General features: G+C 36.8%; 2 protein-coding genes across 2 annotated transcripts in view; one reads left to right on the forward strand and one right to left on the reverse strand.

Annotated features, from left to right (window-relative positions):
• The window catches only part of LOC107560135 (RAS guanyl-releasing protein 1), a 28,929-nt gene extending 20,406 nt beyond the window's left edge, over positions 1-8,523 (forward strand). The window contains exons 11-19 of the mRNA XM_016244219.1: positions 389-664; positions 1,024-1,104; positions 2,765-2,869; positions 3,055-3,164; positions 4,449-4,599; positions 4,685-4,721; positions 4,798-4,935; positions 6,259-6,455; positions 6,624-8,523. Of these exons, the coding sequence (XP_016099705.1) occupies positions 389-664; positions 1,024-1,104; positions 2,765-2,869; positions 3,055-3,164; positions 4,449-4,599; positions 4,685-4,721; positions 4,798-4,935; positions 6,259-6,455; positions 6,624-6,734 (1,206 nt within the window). The 3' untranslated portion in view covers positions 6,735-8,523. The remainder of the gene's footprint in view (positions 1-388; positions 665-1,023; positions 1,105-2,764; positions 2,870-3,054; positions 3,165-4,448; positions 4,600-4,684; positions 4,722-4,797; positions 4,936-6,258; positions 6,456-6,623) is intronic.
• Positions 8,524-8,590: 67 nt separating this feature from the next.
• The window catches only part of LOC107560136 (heterogeneous nuclear ribonucleoprotein U-like protein 1), a 17,016-nt gene continuing 4,194 nt past the window's right edge, over positions 8,591-21,412 (reverse strand). The window contains exons 4-17 of the mRNA XM_016244220.1: positions 19,645-19,864; positions 19,461-19,534; positions 19,233-19,372; positions 16,875-16,974; positions 16,675-16,787; positions 15,490-15,756; positions 14,242-14,364; positions 13,590-13,718; positions 13,207-13,216; positions 13,081-13,114; positions 10,532-10,812; positions 10,296-10,438; positions 10,057-10,209; positions 8,591-8,733 (exon numbers count right to left, since the gene is read on the reverse strand). Coding sequence (XP_016099706.1) covers positions 8,617-8,733; positions 10,057-10,209; positions 10,296-10,438; positions 10,532-10,812; positions 13,081-13,114; positions 13,207-13,216; positions 13,590-13,718; positions 14,242-14,364; positions 15,490-15,756; positions 16,675-16,787; positions 16,875-16,974; positions 19,233-19,372; positions 19,461-19,534; positions 19,645-19,864 — 1,904 coding nt within the window. The 3' untranslated portion in view covers positions 8,591-8,616. The remainder of the gene's footprint in view (positions 8,734-10,056; positions 10,210-10,295; positions 10,439-10,531; positions 10,813-13,080; positions 13,115-13,206; positions 13,217-13,589; positions 13,719-14,241; positions 14,365-15,489; positions 15,757-16,674; positions 16,788-16,874; positions 16,975-19,232; positions 19,373-19,460; positions 19,535-19,644; positions 19,865-21,412) is intronic.

Here is a 21,412-nt window from a genome sequence, read left to right on the forward strand (position 1 = left end):
CTTTGTGGTCACAGGTTAAAATTACACATATATATATATACATATATATATATATGTATATATATATACAGTTATTTAAAATTGTAATAGTATTTCACATTTATATTTTTACTGTATTTTTTATCAAATAAATGCAGCATAAGAGATCTTTTGAAATGCAAATGTTTGAACGGTAGTGTACATTGTGGTAATATTCATTTGTTCAAATTAATATTATAGTATATGCTGAAATTAACAACCATGATTCATAAATATGTATTATTTATTGATATGTTATGTTAAATATGTTAAATAGTACATTAGCTAATGTTAAAAAAGTGCTCCGATTAAAATAACAGAATGAGATCTAAGTTCTCATAAAGGCTCAATTCATGTTGTTTTCCCACAGACTCTCAGCGAGCTCACCGAGCTCCTGTCGTCCTACAGCAACTATTCAAACTACAGGCGCTTGTACAACGAATGCACTGGATTCAAGGTGCCCATCTTGGGTGTTCATCTCAAAGACCTGATCTCCCTCAACGAGGCACTGCCAGACTACCTTGAGGACGATAAGATCAACCTGGGGAAACTGCAGCATTTATACAGCAACATTAGCGACTTGTTGGCCATCCATGAGTGCACCCCACCGTTTGAGGCCAACAAAGACCTGCTGCACCTGCTAACGGTGAGACAGAGGGAAAACGGTGGTTTGAGAGGGATTTGTTGTCAGACAAATGTGTTACTGGAAAGCCTCTCTTCTCGGAAATGTTTGTTGTGCCCCATGTTGTGGGTTTTGAATACCTGACTAGGCCCCATCAGTACACAGAATAAGTGTGCCTATTTAGAAGCATGTAAGCATGCCTTTATTTCATTTCCACAGAGGGCCTGCATCTATTTATTTTTAAGACGAAATTCGTATTTTTAAAATCAGCCCTCATCTGGTTGTGGTTATGTTCGGCTGATTGTGTGTGACACTGAGAGATGTGGATTGCAAACAGTGGGTGTCCTCTCATGTGTAACCGTTCTGCCCCGCCTTGCCCACAGCTCTCGCTAGACTTGTGTTACACAGAGGACGAGATATATGAGCTCTCCTACACCAAGGAGCCCAAGAACCCCAAAATTCAGGTGAGGCCCTCAAAATAAACATTGCACTGTATATTGTGTACATATATGGCCTTGCTATAGGTCATGTTCAGGATTCAATCAAACCCCTAGGCCCTGCAAAAAAAAAAATTCTTTTTAAGTTGTAAATAAAACAAAAAATATTGGAGGATGTTTTATGAGAAAATACTATTTCAGTCTTTTATGCTTAATCCAATGTTACTTGCTGTTTCTTTGTTATTAATTGTGAAATTTACTAGCAATTTCTGAGTGACAATTGTTTAGTTTCTTATACTTATAATTAGGGCTGTGCAAAAAAGTCGAATGCGACAATGAATCGCCTGCGGTTTTGTGTAGCTTGTCAGTGAACTACGGCTCTGTGTAGTAAATGCCGCTCCATCTGAAAGCACGTGCTGGAGATTTACTAATAATCACCAGAAGCGGCTTAAGTGACGAGATTCGCATTCGATTTTTTTGCCCAGCCCTACTTATAATAATTTAGATACAATTTATGTATTTCTTATATATTAATTTATTTTCAAAAAAATATTAAAAATGCCATTAACACACAAAAATGGTGCAGGATTTACTTGGGTAACAATTTTCACTCAGAAATTGCTAGTAAATTTCACAATTAATTACAAAGAAATGACAAGTAACACATTGAAATAAATATGACATTTTGAAATAGAAAGACTGAAATAGTAGTTCCTTATATTCCAAGTAATAAAATCACAATTTTTGAGAAAGAGATTCATTTTTAGCTGCAATAATCATTCTGTGAGTTTTACGAAAAGTAACAGATGAAAAATCCCACAGACAAATACCATATATAGACCATCATATCATAGAGAACTGGAGGTGTGCTCTTTTTACATGGAGCAGCGAGAAACCAGTAGGAAGACTGTAGCAACCACATAGAAAGCCCTTAAAACCACTCAGAACACCCTGGTAACCTCAAACAGCACCCTGGCATTATTGCCCTTACGAAAATTAGCGATGTTTTTTTGGCGTATTGATTACCATTTGTATAACCACAGATTTACTGCAAATACCACGGTTAAACTATGGTTAGTGTGGCAAAACCATGGTTAATTTGTAGTTACCATGGTTTAACTACAGTAACCAGGTTTTTTGTTGTTTTGTTTATTTGTAGTAAAACCATGGTTGATTTTCATAGGTGGGAACAAGCAGCACCTCGGTTTTCTGCAGAATGTACGAAAATATAGTTGTCTCTAACATCTAAAGACTGCATATACAAACGTTGACTTATTTTACATATGCAACAGGCTGCCATTCATGACTTGGCCAGTATTTTCATATAGTCTGACCTTGTATGTGACCTGTTTATAGACAGGGAGTATCCCGTGCTAATGTGTGGGTACAGGGCTCAGCGCACTCCTCTTTGTGCAAACACACTTCAAAGAAAACCACAAAAAAGACACACTGCTGAAAGACGCACGATCGTTATCTTTGTTGCTTTCAGTGTGGGTGTCGTTACGTACAAGCTTTTTTGATTATTTCCTATAAAGCCTCTGCCTGTGACAGCATTCGCGTTTTACAAATAAACCAGCATCATTTGTATAGTGTTTTCACAGCAACGTTTCTCAGTTGTTAGTCTTATGCGAGTTGGTGTTGAGTGTCAAAACAAAACTGTCATATCTCTAACCACCCTTTTCTGTAGCCCGTAGCTCCGGTAAAGCCCCCAGTGGTAGCAGAGTGGGGATCGGGAGTGACTCCGCGTCTGGATCCCGCCACCATCTCGAAACACGTTAAACAGATGGTGGATGTAAGTGAGAAACGTGTTTATTCCCACTTTTAGGGTCAGTTCCTTAGTGTGACACTGCGACGGACGGTTCTTGGCTGTCCACTCTCACTTCCTTAACAGCGTGTGGGCCCTTCAAGCCCAAATGTCACATTTTAGATGTCAGCGTCTTACATTAAAGAACACAATGATTGTGTTGCCCCCTACAGTCTATCATGAAGAATTATGATTTGAACATGGACGGCTACATTTCTCTGGAGGACTTTGAGAAGATCGCTGCAAATTTCCCTTTCTCTTTCTGCACACACGAGAGCGAGAGGTAAGATGAGGCCTTTTACTCTCTGATAGACGTGAGAGTTTTGAGAACATACAAGGTTGTGTTTATGACAGAAATTAATATTTACATTTTAGTTTAAAAGTTTGGGGTCGGTAAGATTTGTTGATGTTTTGAAAAGGAGTCTCTAATGCATTTATATGATCAAAAAAATCATTTATTTGATCAATATTATTACCATTTAAAATTGTATTTGTTCCTGTGATGCATAGCTGAAATTTCAGCAGTCATTACTCCAGTTTTCAGTGTCCCATGATCCTTCAGAAATCATTCTAATATGCTGATTTCAGAAACATTTCTCATTATCATCAGTGTTGAGAACAGTTGTGCTGCTTAATATTTTTGTGGAAAACATGATACATTTTTATCTGGATTCTTTCCAGCATTCATTTGAAAATGAAACCTTTTGTAGCTTTATTAAAAAGAAGAAGAAAAGAAATGAGCATACTTTCATTTTCTGAAATGAAATACTTTTACATTAACGAAAACACGCCTCATTAAAAGGCTTAAGTATAAAAATAAGTATTTCAATAAGTTGGTATTTATTTATTTATCTGTTTGTTTGCTTTCCTTTGTTGGCAGTTTAAGATTTATTTGCGAAATCAATGTTAGTGAGTGTGGCGAAACCAACATGCAGGAAGCCATTCTGTTGTCATGTGACAGAGAAAAACATAAAACAGGAAATACAGTATCACAGGGGACCCCTGTAGACCTTTGAAATTTAAGGTAAGTATTTCAATAAGTTGGTATTTATTTATTTATCTGTTTGTTTGCTTTCCTTTGTTGGCAGTTTAAGTTTTATTTTGCGAAATCAATGTTAGTGAGTGTGGCGAAACCAACATGCAGGAAGCCATTCTGTTGTCATGTGACAGAGAAAAACATAAAACAGGAAATACAGTATCACAGGGGACCCCTGTAGACCTTTGAAATTTAAGTTTTTTTTTAGCCTTTTTATGGCATGGCAAAGTTAGCTCAGGTTTTCTAACCCCAAGAAAACGTCATTATATACTTTATTTAAAATTGTAGGATATGATATTTAAAAAAATAAATAAAATAAACCTCTTACCTTAAAATGTATACACCCAGTGTTCAATTATTTGTTTAACGATTTAACACTTTCAGTGTACTGATGGAAACTACTGCTTAAAAAAATGTGATAAGAGCAATTAATTTTATTTGATTTTTTCTAGGCCTGATTGACTTACTGTATGTTAAATTCATTAAAAGAATCCAATCAGTTCTCATCGTGCTTTGTTCTTTATTTTTCAGGGAAGGAGAGATCAGTAGAGCGGAAATCACTTCATATTTCATGCGTGGGATGTCAGTGTGTGCTAAGCTCGGCTTCAACCTCCACAACCTCCACAACTTCCATGAGACCACGTACAAAAGGCCCACATTCTGCGACACCTGTGGAGGATTTGTGAGTGTTTAAACTGTGGACCAAGGGACTTGTGCAATTTTGACTTGTCTAAATTGTCTAACTTTTTTCCTCTATTTACCATTAGTTATGGGGAGTCATAAAGCAGGGCTACCACTGCAAAGGTTAGAACATACAGTACTGATCAATATACTGTCACCTCTGCACCAGCGTAACCCTGCTGCCCCTCTCTCTTTGCAGACTGCGGAGTAAACTGTCATAAGCACTGTAAGGATGTGGTGGGAATGGAGTGTATTAAGAGGTTCCAGGTGACCAGTAGCTCTTGTCCCTGCACCCCGGGCCCCGTATCAGGCCTCCACACTAAGGGTAACAGCTGGAGTGAGTTTTTTATATCAGTCTTGATACATTAAGGCAAAATAACCCCCAACAAAGTGATCATAGCAAAGAGGGGCCTTGTGCTGTTCCTGAAGAGGTTAATTTTGTGATAATGACTTTTTGACTATAAACAATACCATTTATTGAATGCTTATTTGTGACACTGGAGCACAAACCCAGTCTTAAGTCGCTGGGGTATATTTGTAGCAAGAGCCAAAAATACACTGTGTGGGTCAAAATTATAGATTTTTCTTTTAAAATAGCTTATTTATTCAGCTTTCAGATGACGTATAAATCTCAATTTTGAAAAACTGACACTTAAGACTGGTTTTGTGGTCCAGAGTCACATTTATCAAATGAATCAGTTAAATATGAAATTTAAGAATTGTTTTATTATGCACCAAGAATGAGACCATGGGGTGATCATGAAACATGAAACTACCACAGCTGAAGTAAATGCAACACACTCTCATGGTAATTTGTAACTATTTTATATTTTGAGGAATTGGTGGTGAATTCGAACATTTTCGAATTCGTACATTTACAAACGAACTGCTTAAATTCAGGTTTAGGGGTAGATCTTCATGGTTGCTTTTTTTGCCCTAAAATTTTTTTTTTTTTTAGAGACAATTGAAAATACCACCTTATAAAATAGTTACGTTATCGCATGAGATTGGGTTGGGAAACCGATGTCAGGACCATCTGTGATCATACAAATGTGGAAGAAATATTAAGAATAGTATGCTTTTTCCAAATTCTGCCATTGTTTATTTTTTTTTCTGTGACAATGTATTTCTTATTGAAATTAGAAGTTTGGTTGGGCTTGTCCAACCATAAGTTCATAGTTATTGAACTTATTGTGATTGATTGAACCATGCATTCCATTTTTACTGACCCTCATAATTTTTCTTAAAATGTCATCAAGCTTTTAGCCCACTTAAACCCCGCCGCTAAATTCAATTTCAATCTCGCATTCACATCAGCCTCCATCCAATCAACAACCAATAGACAGAATCAAGTCCCACCCTACCTTTTTATATATTTTTTGATAAATTGCTTCACTTAGATGTACAACAGGGAAGTCTGTCACTACTTCAGTTACACTGCAACACTAAAATAGCTAATAATAGGCTTTACGTACATTATGTCATAGATATGAACTATTACTTGCTACATGCTTTCGATTGCAAATGGGATTGAAGGTGTTATAATTCTAGACACTGTTTGATTGGAGAGAAGATTATATAGTGCAGAATGTCATGCACAAGTCCTTAATGAATTGTTAGACTAGCAGATGATTTACATGTTTTCCCGCCATTCAATCAGGTTCTGAAGAGGAAGCATTTGTCTTTCCTAATGGAAATGGATCTGAACACACCAAGGGCCAAACTTCATCAGACAGCGACGCAGAGGCGGCCACACTATCCGACAGGTCCACTCAGACGGACCCAGTAGATTGGACACCGGTGGCCAAACAGAAAGATCGTCTTCCTTCCCAGAAACAACATCCACCCCTTGAAAAGGTATTTCCATGAAGCACTTTTTTTTTCAACTACATTCTCTAATTTTTTTTCAGCGAGTATGGTGGATATTTTCAAAAAATACATTGCATAGAAAGCTAATTTGGTGAGCAAGACTGGGTAGCATACACGTTTTGAAACTAACGTTACCTACCTGCCTTATCATCCCAGAGCGCTACGCTACCAGCAAGGGTGCGAGGTTCATCTGCCCCTAGTTCTCTCCTACAGGAGAAAATGGATGAACTGAAGCTGAACAAAGATAAACGAAAGGAACCAGACTGAACTAGTCTGTGCATGTGGCCCTTTGTTTGTGTGGGGTGGAACTGTTAAATACACTGGACAGAAAAGACTGAAGAACGTGTCCTCGTCTTTCTGGCCAACTGTCTTGTTCTATTGTCTTCAACAGATTGTTCATGACGTTCATTAAATGTGATGAAATTCTACCCAGAAGGGATTTTATTTAAGGAATTACTGCTCCCACAGGGCTCTTTAAAACCCTGTCGGTGGATCCGTACGGTAAGAACTCTCTATGCACCAGCGTCAACTGCCAGTGAGGACCAGATCAATGGACTTCACATCTCCACAAGCACTCAAAGGTGGACTGCTACATCATCAATCTCACTACCACTCATCTTTATATGAGACAGACGGACTGCCTTACCTTTGTCACGAAGAGCGCGGTTCAGTTCAATTAATACAAAACTGTTGCCTTAATATTCACACTGATGGAAAATATACACTGTGAACAACTGTATTGAACTCGAACAGCAAGAATGTACCTCCTCTGTTAAGGGACGTGATTTCGGTGCTGATATAATACCCACAATGCATCACTGTGCCTTATGTAATGAACAATTCATTGAGTAGGAGACAAAGGGTATTATATCACTGTTTATTTCAGACAATAGTCCTGTCTCAATTGAAAAAGATCACAATCTGCTTTATTAGTGCTCTTGTCCATTCGGTGTATTAGAGCAGGAGCATTAATGAAAAAAAGAGCGGGAGACATTAAGGGTCGATTCAAACAAACACTGTGGACCTATTTTAAACTGTTTTTCTAATATGTTTTCTGTTAGATCTTTTGTCATCTCCAACTTGAATGTCTGTTTTTACTAAATCTTGAGTTTAGGCTATAGATTTTTATTTATTGAGGAATGATAAAGCTTACGTATTAAGCCATAAAGCACTGCCTGATGTGATTAAAATATAAATTAAAAAGTGATTGAGATGCTTCATTCATTTCACGAGTCCGGCTATATAACAACACTATTGTACATCATGTTTGTATTTTAAATCATCATCAGAGTCACGGTGGTGTTCTATAATTTAATTCTCAAAGCAAAAATGGATTGGACAGGAGAGAACAAATAACGTCCACAAAGAACATCAAGAACTAAACATTTCAGAGAAAAATGCAGTACTTTCACAGCCAGGATGATCATCGACTCTTAAAATCAGCTAGCATTTTGGATTATCAGGAAGAATTAAACTCAACACAACATTCTTCATATTCTCATCTTGTGTGGTTGCGATGGCGACGAGTATATCAAACTCTAAACTACAATTTAAACAGAAAACATGCTTTTTACGGTCACGTCTTAACGTATTAAATTAAGGCTCACGATAGTTGATATGAAAAGCATCTACATTCCAAATTAAATGGAATTTAGGCAAAACAAAACTTGTTTTTGGCAAAAAAAAAAACAATCAAGTGTTGAGGAAACCACTTGCAGGCTGTTTGTGGTACTACAACAAGAAGCACCTCGCAATAAAAATATCTTTCACATATACTAGGAATCAGTCATATCTCTGCTCTTATTTCAATTTCAGGGGTTTGGTGGTACTAACTAGTATAATCATATCAGTAAAGTTTATACTGAGTCATTTAGTTCAAAATAATCATTAACTCATAACAGTCAGCTTACTATGTTTTGGAAAAATGTGCAACTGTAAGTAGAGAAGCGTGGCATGGTGTGTGTGTGTGTGTGTGTGTGTGTGTGTGATTACGGAGGTGCTTCCTGCTTATTGTGAGCCGTGTGAGCTCTGGCTGCCCTGCTGTCCAGAGGAATTCCCATATGGAAAAATGTGCAACTGTAAGTAGAGAAGCGTGGCATGGTGTGTGTGTGTGTGTGTGTGTGTGTGTGATTACGGAGGTGCTTCCTGCTTATTGTGAGCCGTGTGAGCTCTGGCTGCCCTGCTGTCCAGAGGAATTCCCATACTGAGCGTAGTACTGGTTCCACTGGCTCTGATTCTGATAATACTGCTGCCACTGCTGCGCATACTGAAGAAAAACATCTCGCATCAATAAAAGGACAACTTTTACCACTTCTACACTTTGATCTTTATGAGTATAGTCTTACATTTCAATCATCTCATCTAATAATGATAAAATGTGTTTAAATGTTACAAGACAAAAAAGATTTTACAACACATTCAAGGAATATTAAAAAAATAAAGTAAACTATCAACAGCTGCTGTGGAATGCAGACAATTACAAAGTCATTCAGTTTATAAAAAAAGGACAGAAATTGAGTCTCACTCAGAGGGTTTAAAAGCAGAAAGCTTGTATTGTTGTTACTCAAGGTTATTCAAAAATGTTTGAACTGTAAAGTTGTCTAAATTGTCCATTTAAGATGGAACTAACTTTCTAGGTCGATGAAATTACCTTTGTAATTCATGCGGGTGGAGTGTTCAGAGCTAACTCACCACTCTGTAAACACTGAATGTTATATCACATTATTATTATTCCTAGTTTAATCATATTTTCTAAGCTGGTTCTGAGTGAAAGGATTCGCTACAACAGACAAGCGTAGTAATCGATTCCATAACATTCTCAAGCTTGTTCTAATAATGTTTAAATGTGGTCACTTTTTTATAATAATACATTAGATAGAACTAGATCAAGTGGTGGAATACAGAAAGAAAGAAAAAAGAAAAATACAGTTGTTCAGCAATGTTAGACGTTTTTTTAAAGATTTTGATTTTTGATATTATGTTAATCGTACCTATAAATCCAAGGCAAGCACTTTAAAACTGTTATTGACAGAAATGTAATAACCTTGTAAAACACAAAAAAATTAAGATATTAAAAGCTGAATAAAAGACAGTTTAGTGTAAGAAAAATAAAATGGGGAGAGATAGATTTTTCTTCTATTTTCAAAAGGAACAAATATTTTGGTTAAACTTGAATATTTATTACAAGGATAGTGATGAATAGTTTTTAAATTAACTTCTTTTTCTTTATTACAAAATGAAAAAAGAAATTGTTGGGCACTGTCCATACCTTCTGAAAATGTGCATTTGGGTAGAGTGCTAACATCTGCTGTAAGCTTTAGTAATTTAGATATTATCAACCATAATAAAACTGCAGAAATTAATTCATACATTTATAGCCACAATACTAACTCCATGTATAAAAGGTTGATGGATATTCCTATTTTGTCAAATTTTACCAAGAACAGCAGATTAGATGCTTTCAAAACCATTATTTAAAAAAATTAAAAAAAACAGAAATCAAAATTATTTTTCTGTGGTATTCAACAGGATGCCATAAATTGTCAAAAGAGCAAAATATGTTTTTAATAGAACATAGCTTGTATCTCACCTGTTGATACTGCTGATTGAAGTTCTGTTGGTTATACGATTGTCCAGATCCTTGATTGTCATGGTAACCTTGCCCATAATCTGGGTATTGGTTGTAGTTTCCTTGGCTATAGTTATCCTGGTTGTAGCCTTGATTATAACCCTGACTGTAGCTCTAAACAAAATGTGAGAACAAAACAAAAACATCAATCTCATGAAGCTAAATATCTGTCACAGATACATGGTTGTGTACAGACTCACTCTGCTATATCCCTCTTTGTTATAGGAGCCATAGCGGTTGTTAGTGTAGCTTCCTCCAGACTGATGGTTGCTGCTGTATCCATCTCGACGGTCTTTGTGATTCCCTCCCCAGCGGTTCGGATTGTAGCCATCACGGTTATAACCTGACAAAAGCAGAGAGCAAGATGACGCCTCGGAAAACACTAATGACAGACTTTTGAATTAGTTGGCATGACACACTAATAAGGTCAATTCACCTCCTCTGTTCTGATGGCCTCCTCTCAACCCTCCGTGGTTGTCGTACCGCTGGTAGCCGCTTTCACGTCTACGGTGTCCCCAGTTATCGAAGCGTTTCTCAGGCGGAGGCCCAGCCTTCCGGCCCTCCTCATTGTACCGTTTGACCAGCTCATCAGCCTCTTCTCTTTGCAGCTCAACGTAGGTCACTTCATCCAGGAAGTCTCCAACCTCTGGCAGCACAAAGTTGGCTTCAAAGCCATGAAAAGAGGAAAGAAGGTGGGACAGATCACACCACCAGAAGACAAAAAGTTAAGCTTGACAAAATTCTGACTTCGACAAAATATTGCTAAAGAAGGATGGGAAAATGATGTAAGAAAATAATTCGTATCAAAACAGAAGAAGTGTAAATCACGAACACTATTGCAAACCAAGTGCAACCTCAAAAGCATGTTTGGAAAAAGGGATTTTTGGAACTAATGTGTATTTATTATGACTAAAAGGACAGTATTAGTATGAATTCTTATCTTTAAAGGGGTCATATAATGCGATTTCAAGTTTTCCTTTCTCTTTGGAGTGTTACAAGCTGATTGTGCATAGATAAGATCCCTGAAGTTGCAAAGACTAAAGTCTCAAAACCAAATATTCTTGATCAAAGTTAAGACTCTGCCACGCCCCCCTAAAACGGCTCGTTCTAACACGCCCCCACATATCTACCTCACTATGTGGAAATATTTGCATAATGCTGCCCAAATGTGCACGCAAATAAAGAAGGCGTGGTTTCAGTAACCGCAGTTAGTGTTGAAGCAGCCATGTCAGGGAGACGCTGTGTGTTTCTAGGCGAAAGCAAAAGCACTTTAATTTGGCCTTCCGGAAGTAGATGCATTTAGGAATCTTTAAGATTACTTACAACAGAACAGCAATGCATTTTATGGACGACCGTTTCGTGAACCTAGGAGAGGAGGTAATTCTGACTTTGCTATGACAATCTGGTGCTTCTGAATCAGCTACTGTTTTGTTATTAGTTAAAGTATTTGCTATTGACTGTTCAAATGCGGAGTTTTGCGCATTGTGTGTGTGTGTGTGTGTGTGTGTGTGCGCGCGAGCGAGCGAGAGAGAAAGAGAGAGAGAGCGAGAAAGAGAGCACGAGAGAGAGGAGTGGTTTTTCTTTCTTTCCTTGCACCTACTGATGGACTCTTACAACCCCTAACACTTACCTTACAGAGGTGTCTGTGAGGACCTGGATCCTGAAACAAATATGCAACTAGGGACCCGCAGTTCTAAATTTGCCACATTTTTTTTTCTTGAGTATATATATATTCTAAACCCTGGGATAAATTAATTTATACAACTATAATTTTTAGTGTCAAAATGCTTTAAAATAAAGAAGATTGAAATAGCTTAATGGAAAAATTATAGACCTGGATCCTGAAACAAATATGCAACTAGGGACCCGCAGTTCTAAATTTGCCACATTTTTTGTATATATATATTCTAAACCCTGGGATAAATTAATTTATACAACTATAATTTTTAGTGTCAAAATGCTTTAAAATAAAGAAGATTGAAATAGCTTAATGGATGCTTCCTTAGGAAGCCTCCCTTTTTGTTCCTTTGAAAACAGTTAATATTTTATAATAGTTATTAAGTCACAAAAAACAACATTAAACCCATTAAATATTTGAAAGCTTAACTTTCTAGTTTAAAGGTGACATGAAATGGAAATTACAATCATCTGCGATCATATATCATTGCGATAGAGACATTTTATGTGCAAGCTTACACATATTGACACAAGGTAAAAAAAAAAATTTTTTTTTAAAAGATGTGCACAGATATGTAATTTATAATAAACACTGCAACATTCAATAAAAATGTCAATTTTGATTTTGTGATTACTTTAACTACACAATTTAGAGCATAAGTAGTCATTTTTAATTATTATGGCATTCCTACAAAAGCCTGATGTCAAATTGTAATAATCAGATTTCAGAGATAATTTCAGCTCCACCATGTGCAAAGTAGAATAAGGAACCAAAAAGAAACAAAATTTTGTTTGCAATTATGTGCTCAAAAACTGATTAACGTGAAATTCGATACAAGACTCGAAAAGACTAAATATTTGATAAAAATATTCTGTTCCACTGGCAGAGAAATACCAATATTCCAGAAAAGTTAAAAGAACAAAACAACATGAGAAAGAATACTTTGGTTTCAGTATATTATTTTATTAAGAAGGGGTTCTCGCTTTTCAAATTTTTTTTATAAAAAACTAAATAAATACATTTAAAATTCTCTGATATTTCCATGTCCATGGAACCCTGAATGTTGTCTAGCTCATGTACAATAACCAGTTTAATTGTAAATTCAATTTAATACAATAACTGTATACTTAAGATGTCATGCAAATAAACATCTATACTCAGTGTTTTTTGAACATTAATGCATGTCAACATATTCTGTTACACCAAATACACAAAATAATGATCTTTAAAAAAGCATCATATGACCCCTTTAAAATAAGAGCTAAGAAAAAAAGCTTTCCTATTCTAAAAGGGTCTCCTTTACTTACCTTGACTCATGCGTCTCTTTGTGGTGCTTCAGGTCTATAGACAGACATATAGACATATATCACTTACCTGAGAATACTTACAGACTCAACAGTTTGGGTCCGTGTGACTCTACCTAGCTTACAAACCAGCTCTGCCCTGAAAAACTAAGAAGCTTAGCTTTACCACTTACCTTGTTACTGAAACAGGATAATGGACATCTATTTAAAAGCAAGGCTATTTCTTATATTACTATTGCAACAAAACATCTTTTTCTTACTCACCAGGCTGAGATTACTTGTCTCTCAGCATCTTAATACAGTCACGGGCTACCAGTACATTATCAGATAGGCTCACAGGAAATGCAAGATAATTGAAACGCTAAAAAGAACATGTTTGATGCTAACAAATATTCTAACACTTCAGTATACAATATTCAATCAAATACTGCTTCTTACAAATTAGAAAAAAACATCAGAGCTCATTCATAGCTATGTCTTCACTGGGAATCACAGGAAGGTGTTTGCAGTACCTGATCCAAAATGTAGTTCCGTCTTTTGCGGGCAGCAATCTGGATCAGTCGGTTCAGGCACTGAGTGGCCTGCTGAATCAGGATATCCCAGCGCCCAGCATAGTTTCGCTGGCGACGCAATCCCATCATCTAAGACCATTACAGAACCATTTAAAGACCATAAAAGTTTTTTTTTTTTAGAAATATACACTAACGTTAAAAAAATTGGGGCCGGTAAGATTTAAATTTTTTTTTTTAAATAAGTCTCTATGTTCACCATTTATTTGATCAAAAACAATAATACTGTGAAATATTATTACAATTTAAATAACTTTTCTATTTTAAATATATTTTAATATGTAATTAGTACAATGTAATAAGTAAAAAAAAGCATTTATTTAAAACAGAAATCTTTTGTAACAAGTGTCTTCACTGTCACTTTAGAATGATTCAATGCATCCTTGCTGAATAAAAGTTTTCATTTCTTTCTTTCAAAACAAACAAAAAAAATCTCACTAAGCCCAAACTTTTGGAACAGTAAATTGTATATTTTTATACAATTATTTACATCACAAAAAAAACTGTTCCATTCGATTGCACTTGTTTTGTACCCAAAAACACGATTTCTTTACAAATGTGAACAATAAAACACTTTTAAACATGCTGATCCTACCTTCATTTTCTCCATGATGGCATTTGTGCCCAGGATGTTGTACTTCTTCTCTGGGTTCATCTTTGCATGCTTAGTGGCCCATGTGGTTTTACCGCAAGCAGGAAGACCAACCATCATCAGGACCTACAGACAAAAATTTGATTCTCTGGACAGTACACATTTATTTAAGACCATATATACTACCATTCCAAAGTTTAGGGATGCTATGTTTTGTTAATGTTTTGGAAAAGTCTCTTATGCTCACCTAGGGAGAATTTATTTGATCAAAAATATAGTAAAAAATATTATTGTGAAATATTATTAAACAACAACAAAAAAAACTTAATGACATTTATTCCTATAATAGCAAAGCTGATTTTTTTGCAGATTTGATGCTCAATTAACATCTTACGCCCAGTTCAGACTACACGATTTTAGCCCGATTTTGCCACAATTTGCTTGACGTAGGGTGTCGTAGGGATTCGTAAACGACAATGGGCTTCGGGGACTCGGGACGCAAGATTCCATAGTTTCAGCTCGTGTAGTGTGTCATAGTGGACGACAACCGATTCCGCGTCTGCGATGCTTCACGACATCAGGACAGAAAGCATGTTTAATTTTTTTTCCATCGTCCACGATGAGTTCTGTCACATTGGTGACGTTGACCAATAGCAGCACAGAAGCTCTTTCATACACAGGTTTCAAACATGGCGAAACGAAAGAGAGATGATGGTGCTGCTAGGGGGAATTATGAGATGGAGGAAAGGTTCGTGGAGCTGTGGCAACAGTACTCCTGCCTGTATGATATGTCATCGAGGGATTACCACGACAGAACATGCTGGCGAACGATAGCGGAAGCGCTTCAGCAATGTTTACACTCTTGTTTTCAGAAGTCAGTCGCTAGTTCCACCTTCTCGATGACATCACGCGCGTCGTTAAAGACGGCACGCGATGAATGGTCGGGAAGCAACGTGTAGTCTGACATGTTTCTGGTCCACGACACAACAAGATTTTAGGAGTCAAAATCGTGTAATTTGACACAGTGACTATCGTGACCGACAAAAATATTGTGTAGTCTGAACCCGACATTACTGACGCCAAAATTTTGAACGATAGTGTTCTATCTAGTGTAAGATTTTGTCAAAAATGTCAAATATGACATATGTCGTTTGTCTTAAAGATGTTATATAAATCTTTACTGCAAAGACAAAGTGAAACATAAAATCTAATGCTCACACTACCTGTACGGAGCCAATCAGGAGAATTTACCTCAAAATCAGATTTGTTGGTGGGACCAACAGTTCCTCTGACCCTGTTCTCTATGTTGACAGCCCCGATGAAAGTGTAGCCATCTTGCAAAGGAAAGAACGGATCCGCTCGTTGCCCAAAGTTAAACCCAACAGAGCAGTTCTTCACCAGGATGTGAGGATACAGTGCACGACCAGCCAGTTCTTCTTTAGATACGTGAAATGCCACATCAAGCCACTTCCCGTTCTTTGAGAAAGCCATTTCCACCTGCTCATGATTGTCAAAGTCCTGTAAAAGACAAATATGAGACTGTTTATCATGTCAACTACTTTATTTAGGTAGTTAAATATTTGTTATTTTACTTTCCTTTCATTATTCTCTCAGTTCCAAAACCTAGTAAGCTGCCTACCTTGACAGAAGGTCCCATCCCAATGCTGTTCAATCAAATTAAAATTAAGAGCATTTTATATATTTTTATTTTCAGATAAGTATTATGTTGTTAGCTTAGCAACATGCTAATGCTAAACTCAATTAGAATCGATTTGTGCAACACCTGAATTTGCAGCCTATGTAGTCCGTTCCATATCAGTCCCTTATAGGCATTTTATTTTATTTAAGATGACGCCACAAGGTGTTGTCACATTTACTGTTGATCAATGAATTTTGTACAAAAAGAAAGCAGTTAATGATAATACAAAAATAATAAACATCCAAAGCTATTCTGCCAGCTATTAAACAAACCAATCCTAAATAAGTGCTTTCCAAATAGCCTCTTTGTTTTATTCATCATTTTATAATATTAAAGAGAAGTTTTATACAAAACTGGATGAGGAGATACTACTAGAATGAGTACTTTGTATATTGAAGATCTTCAGTTTTGCTATGCGTTACGAATCTTTGCCCACACAGAGATCACTGCCGAACCAAAAGGCTTACTATTGGTCAGCACTGTAAACTTGTGTTAATCAAACTTGAACCCAACAAAAAATTTGCATAGTACAATTTCTTTTTCACTGTAAATCTATCAGGCAAAATTCTTCATTTAAATGATTTTGTTTTTGCGAAATTTCAAGTAGGTAAATGTGACTGCACCTTTATTTTGCAGTATACAGCAAAAAGTTGACCAGGTTTTGCAAAAGAGTCACTTGTTGACAGATTCCATAATTTAAGAAAAAAAAAATTAATAAAACTTAGAATAGCCCTCACAATATAACATCCAATGACATCACTTTCACCAAATTTCTCTCCGTAATCTTCAAATTTGCAACAGGTAGACTTTTTCCCTGTTCCGCCATACCCATAAGAGAATGCCTCCTCTCCTGAAACAAAGTAATTCCCTACATAAGAACCCAGAAAGATCATTTCGATAACAAACCCTCGAAGTCTGTGTGCTTGTGATTCCTCACCAAGCTGTGTGCTGCAGGAATCCAGAGACCACCCGACTCTCACGACATGAGGGTCAGGCTCACTGCTGGGAAGATGCTTCACTGGTAGATATTCCAGAACCTCGAGGCAAAAACCAAGATTATGTAAACTATTAAATTGATTTAAACGTTAACTACAGAGAAACAACTAATCTAAACTACCATTCAAAAGAATGGGTTCAGTAAGATTGGAAAGAAATTAATAAAATTGATAAAAGGAGACAGTTAAAGGGATAGTTCACCCAAAAATGAAAATTTGATGTTTATCTGCTTACCCCCAGGGCATCCAAGATGTAGGTGACTTTGTTTCTTCAGTAGAACACAAACGGAGATTTTTAACACAAACCATTGCAGTCTGTCAGTCTTATAATGGAGGTGAATGGGAATCACGGCTAAAACATACAATAAAACTAAAAAAAACAAAACATGCACAAACAAAACCAAATTAAACTTGTGACGATACATTGATGTGTAAAGACACAAAACGATCGATCTGTGCAAGAAACTGAACAGTATTTATTTGCTTTTATTACAGACCATTGACACCATCTACAATCTCAATTAGGAGTGGCAATGGTCCACTTGAGAGATAGGTGGCGGTAATGCACTTATAAGTCTGTGATCTGCTGTAAAGCAAGAAGATGAAGAAGAAGAAGACGCCTCGCGCGCAGTGTTGCCAACTTAGCAATTTTGTTGCTAAATTTAGCAACTTTTCACACTAACCTAGAAACCTTTTCTTCCAAAAGCATCTAGCAACAAATTTAGCTATTTTTAACATTTATTTGGCAACATTTAGCAACTTTTAATAAGTGACTCAAACGATAAAAAAGGCACACATTTTTCATCTAAATTACACAAAAAGAGGAAACCAAAGATGAGTACACGCATCACGTGAATCAAGTTACTTGCTGTTTGCAATTGTTCAATTTATTAATAATAATTTAATAATTGTTCATTAATGATACACCTTGTTAGCTTGTACCTGCGATTGTCGATCACTTAGTCAGTCACACTACACTGTAAGAAAAATATCTAGAAAAATGGAAAAGGTACTAGTAATTTTCCAGGACATTATCTGTTGTAACCCGAAAACACTAAATACAATCCGTAATTAAAAATGCAGGTAAAAAACCTGCGAAAAATCAATACGGAAAATTCCTTCATATTAACATAGTAAATTTTGCCCTATTTTTACAGATTTTTAGAGTGTATCATACTAATACACTGCTTAAAACTATTGCTCAGAATGTGTAGTTTTACAAGTTAGCTAATAAAAAAAATCAGAAATTGTTCAAAACGTGTAAGTGTTGAAATGAAAATTCTGTCATTAATTACTCGTCCTCATGTTGCTCCAAACCCGTAAGACCATCGTTCATCTTCGGAACACAAATTAAGATATTTTTGATGAAATGTGAGAGCTCTCAGACCCTGCATAGACAGCAACGCATCTGTAATGTTCCCAGGTCCAGAAACGTAGTAAGAACATCGGTAAAACAGTCCCTGTGACATCAGTGGCTCAACTTCAGTTTTGCGAAGCTACGAGAATACTTTTTGAGCGCAAAGAAAACTAAAATAACAATTTATTTAACAATTCTTCTCCCCCGAGTTACGTCTTCCGCCATTTTGGAGAGTAACCAAGAGCGTAGTCGACATAATCAGCGTTGTTTACATTCGGGGGAGAAAGCGTGCGCATGAACGTAATCTGCGTAATCAGCATTGTTTACGCTCAGGGGAAAGATTGCGTATGCATTGTGACTCTCTCTAAAAATGGCAGAAGACGTAACTCGGGGGGAAAATAATTGTTAAAAATTGTTATTTTTGTTTTCTTTGCACTCAAAAAGTATTCTCGTAGCTTTCCAAATCTGAAGTTGAGTCACTGATGTCACATGAACTGTTTTACCGATGTTCTTACTACATTTCTGGACCTGGGAACATTACAGTTGCGTTGCTGTCTATGCAGGGTCTGAGAGCTCTCACATTTTATCAAAAATTTCTTAATTTGTGTTCTGAAGATGAACAAAGGTCTTACGGGTTTGGAACGACATGAGGGCAAGTAATTAATGACAGAATTTTCATTTTTGGGTGAACTAACCCTTAAAGCACCAAATCAGCACATGATTTTTGAAGTTTCACGTGACCCTGAATACTGAATAAAGGCCGCAGGAATAAACTACATTTTAAAATCGAAAGAGAAAAGTTATTTTACATTGTAATAATATTTCACAATATCACTATTTTGACTGCATTTTGATCAAATAAATGCAGCCTTGGTAAGCCTAAGAGTATAAACATAAAAAAAACATTACAGACCTCAAACTTTTGAACAGTAGTGTTCATTACCTTCAGCTCATAGCACATGCGTCCCTTATTTACACCATATGTTGCTCGTGCTCCAGACCATAGGTAAGCAAACCCCTCGATGGTTAAAGGATAGCCGCTGCAACGGTCTCGAGAGACTTTGAAGTGCAAGTCACAGTTATCTGTTGAGGTTTACAGAGAGAATTCCATTATTATGACTATTATAGAGACATCATAAATCATAATTACTCAAAACAAGCCCTCACATACAAGCATCAATGACCACTAGTGTGCCATCAAAGTCTTCCTCATCCTCTTCAGCAGGAGGCAGAGTTGAGTGGGACCTGTGATTAAGAAAATCACTATGTAAATGTAATAGCACTTGTTAGTGTGCATTAAGTCAAAATCCTAATGCCGATATAGGATTAAAACAAAAGCATTGTGGTCAATTCACCTCCTGTCTTCACGGTGTTCATAATAGCTGTAACCGTGGCTTTCATCATAGCGCCTCTTGTGGCCATAATGTGCATGTGCGTCTTGTTCAGTCTTGCTTTCTGCATTCTGTTGGCTCTCTTGATCTTCCCATTCACTGCCGGGGTCAGAACGCTGCAGTTCTTGTTGCTCCGTCTTTATCTCATCCTCATTTTTCACCTTTACTGGTGCCACTTCATGTTCTGTGAAACAATAACAGGGCTCTAGACAAAAAAAAAAGCCATTGGCTCCTATAAGAAACAAAATTAGAAGTGCCACAGAATAAACGCGTTGTATTTATTTATTTTAACACAAACATTTTAGTGATACTGTCATGTGTTTATGTCTCATCTTTTCTTGTCTTTATCAGCATTTTAATCCATCTTGTAGATGTCCTGGGAACTAAGGTTCACTTAAACTGGGAACTAAACATCTTTTCCAACTTGAGATCTACAGTCTCAAAGAATTGTTTATTACACAGAATCTGTGCCAATATCGCAGACCATAATTATTTCAGCATCACGTGGCCATTGGGTGTAGTTTGGGCTCCTCCTCAATGCATCCTATACATGTTGTCATACATCTTGCACACATCCAGTCTGTTTTTCTTCATTAGTAACATGCAATTATATAAGAGGTGTTGAATTTTACCTTTAGCTCCTTGCATTCTTTCTTATCACGCAGACAACAGGTTAAGTAAAAATATGAATATGCGATATAGTACATATATTTAGCAAAATGCTCCTCTTTATAGTTATTTTTTCTAGCTAATTGATGAGCTTATAGACGCCGAATGGTTATTCGGAGGGAAATGTATTGTTGTGTGGAATTGTTTACAATTTTTACACATTTTCCGCAGTTTGAAACACTGCATGAGCGATTACATGAGACATTTCAGTAAATTATACTGTATCTTATAATTTACCTTTTGATGTCTATTCATGTTTATTTCGTACTATAGTAGTAAAGAGAAAGATATGATGGGTTCACATGCCACTTGAACTGAGGTGCTAAAGCGATCGCTCATGCCACATTAAAGAGTGACGAAACAGTATTCATTGTTTGCATTTCGTTGTGAATTTGGCAGAATTTTAAGGCTGATACTTTGTGTATTAAAAGGTAACGGCACAAAGCTTATTGCGATTACTGGACGGCGAGTGTGCTACAAATAATATGAAATTATCGCATTGAAGGGGTCATATGATGCAATTTCAATTTTTCCTTTCTCTTTGGAGTGTTACAAGCTCTTGGTGCATAAAGAAGATCTGTAAAGTTGCAAAGACTAAAGTCTCAAATCCAAAGAGATATTCTTTGTAAAAGTTAAGAGTCAGCCACACCTACCTAAAACGGGTCGCCCACATATCTACCTCACTATGTGGGAAGATTTGCATAACGCCGCCCAAATGTTCACGCAAAGAAAGAAGGCGTAACTTTTATTCTCACTGTAGTATTGTTGCCGCTGCCGCCATGTCCTGAAGATGCTGTGTGCTTCGTTGTGAAAGCGAAACTACTTTGTTTGGTCTTCCAAAAGAGGACGATATCCGCTTCGTCATGCCTAGAGCTGATCTGTGCTGGTCGCTGAGGGAATACATCAACTTAGTGCTGTGGTTCGCTGGATCGGCTTTCACCGTGGACGAAGCCCGGGGTCGTCACATATGCTTGCCGCTCCTTCGTCGGATCCGCCGGCTGCTCCGTTCTCAACCCCGCCGCCTCTGCTCACTCTAGCCCAGCCTCAGTTCCTCACTTTAGCC

This window comes from Sinocyclocheilus grahami, unplaced genomic scaffold (assembly GCF_001515645.1).
Source record: "Sinocyclocheilus grahami isolate Dianchi unplaced genomic scaffold, SAMN03320097.WGS_v1.1 scaffold712.1, whole genome shotgun sequence".
Classification (NCBI taxonomy): Eukaryota; Metazoa; Chordata; class Actinopteri; order Cypriniformes; family Cyprinidae; genus Sinocyclocheilus; species Sinocyclocheilus grahami.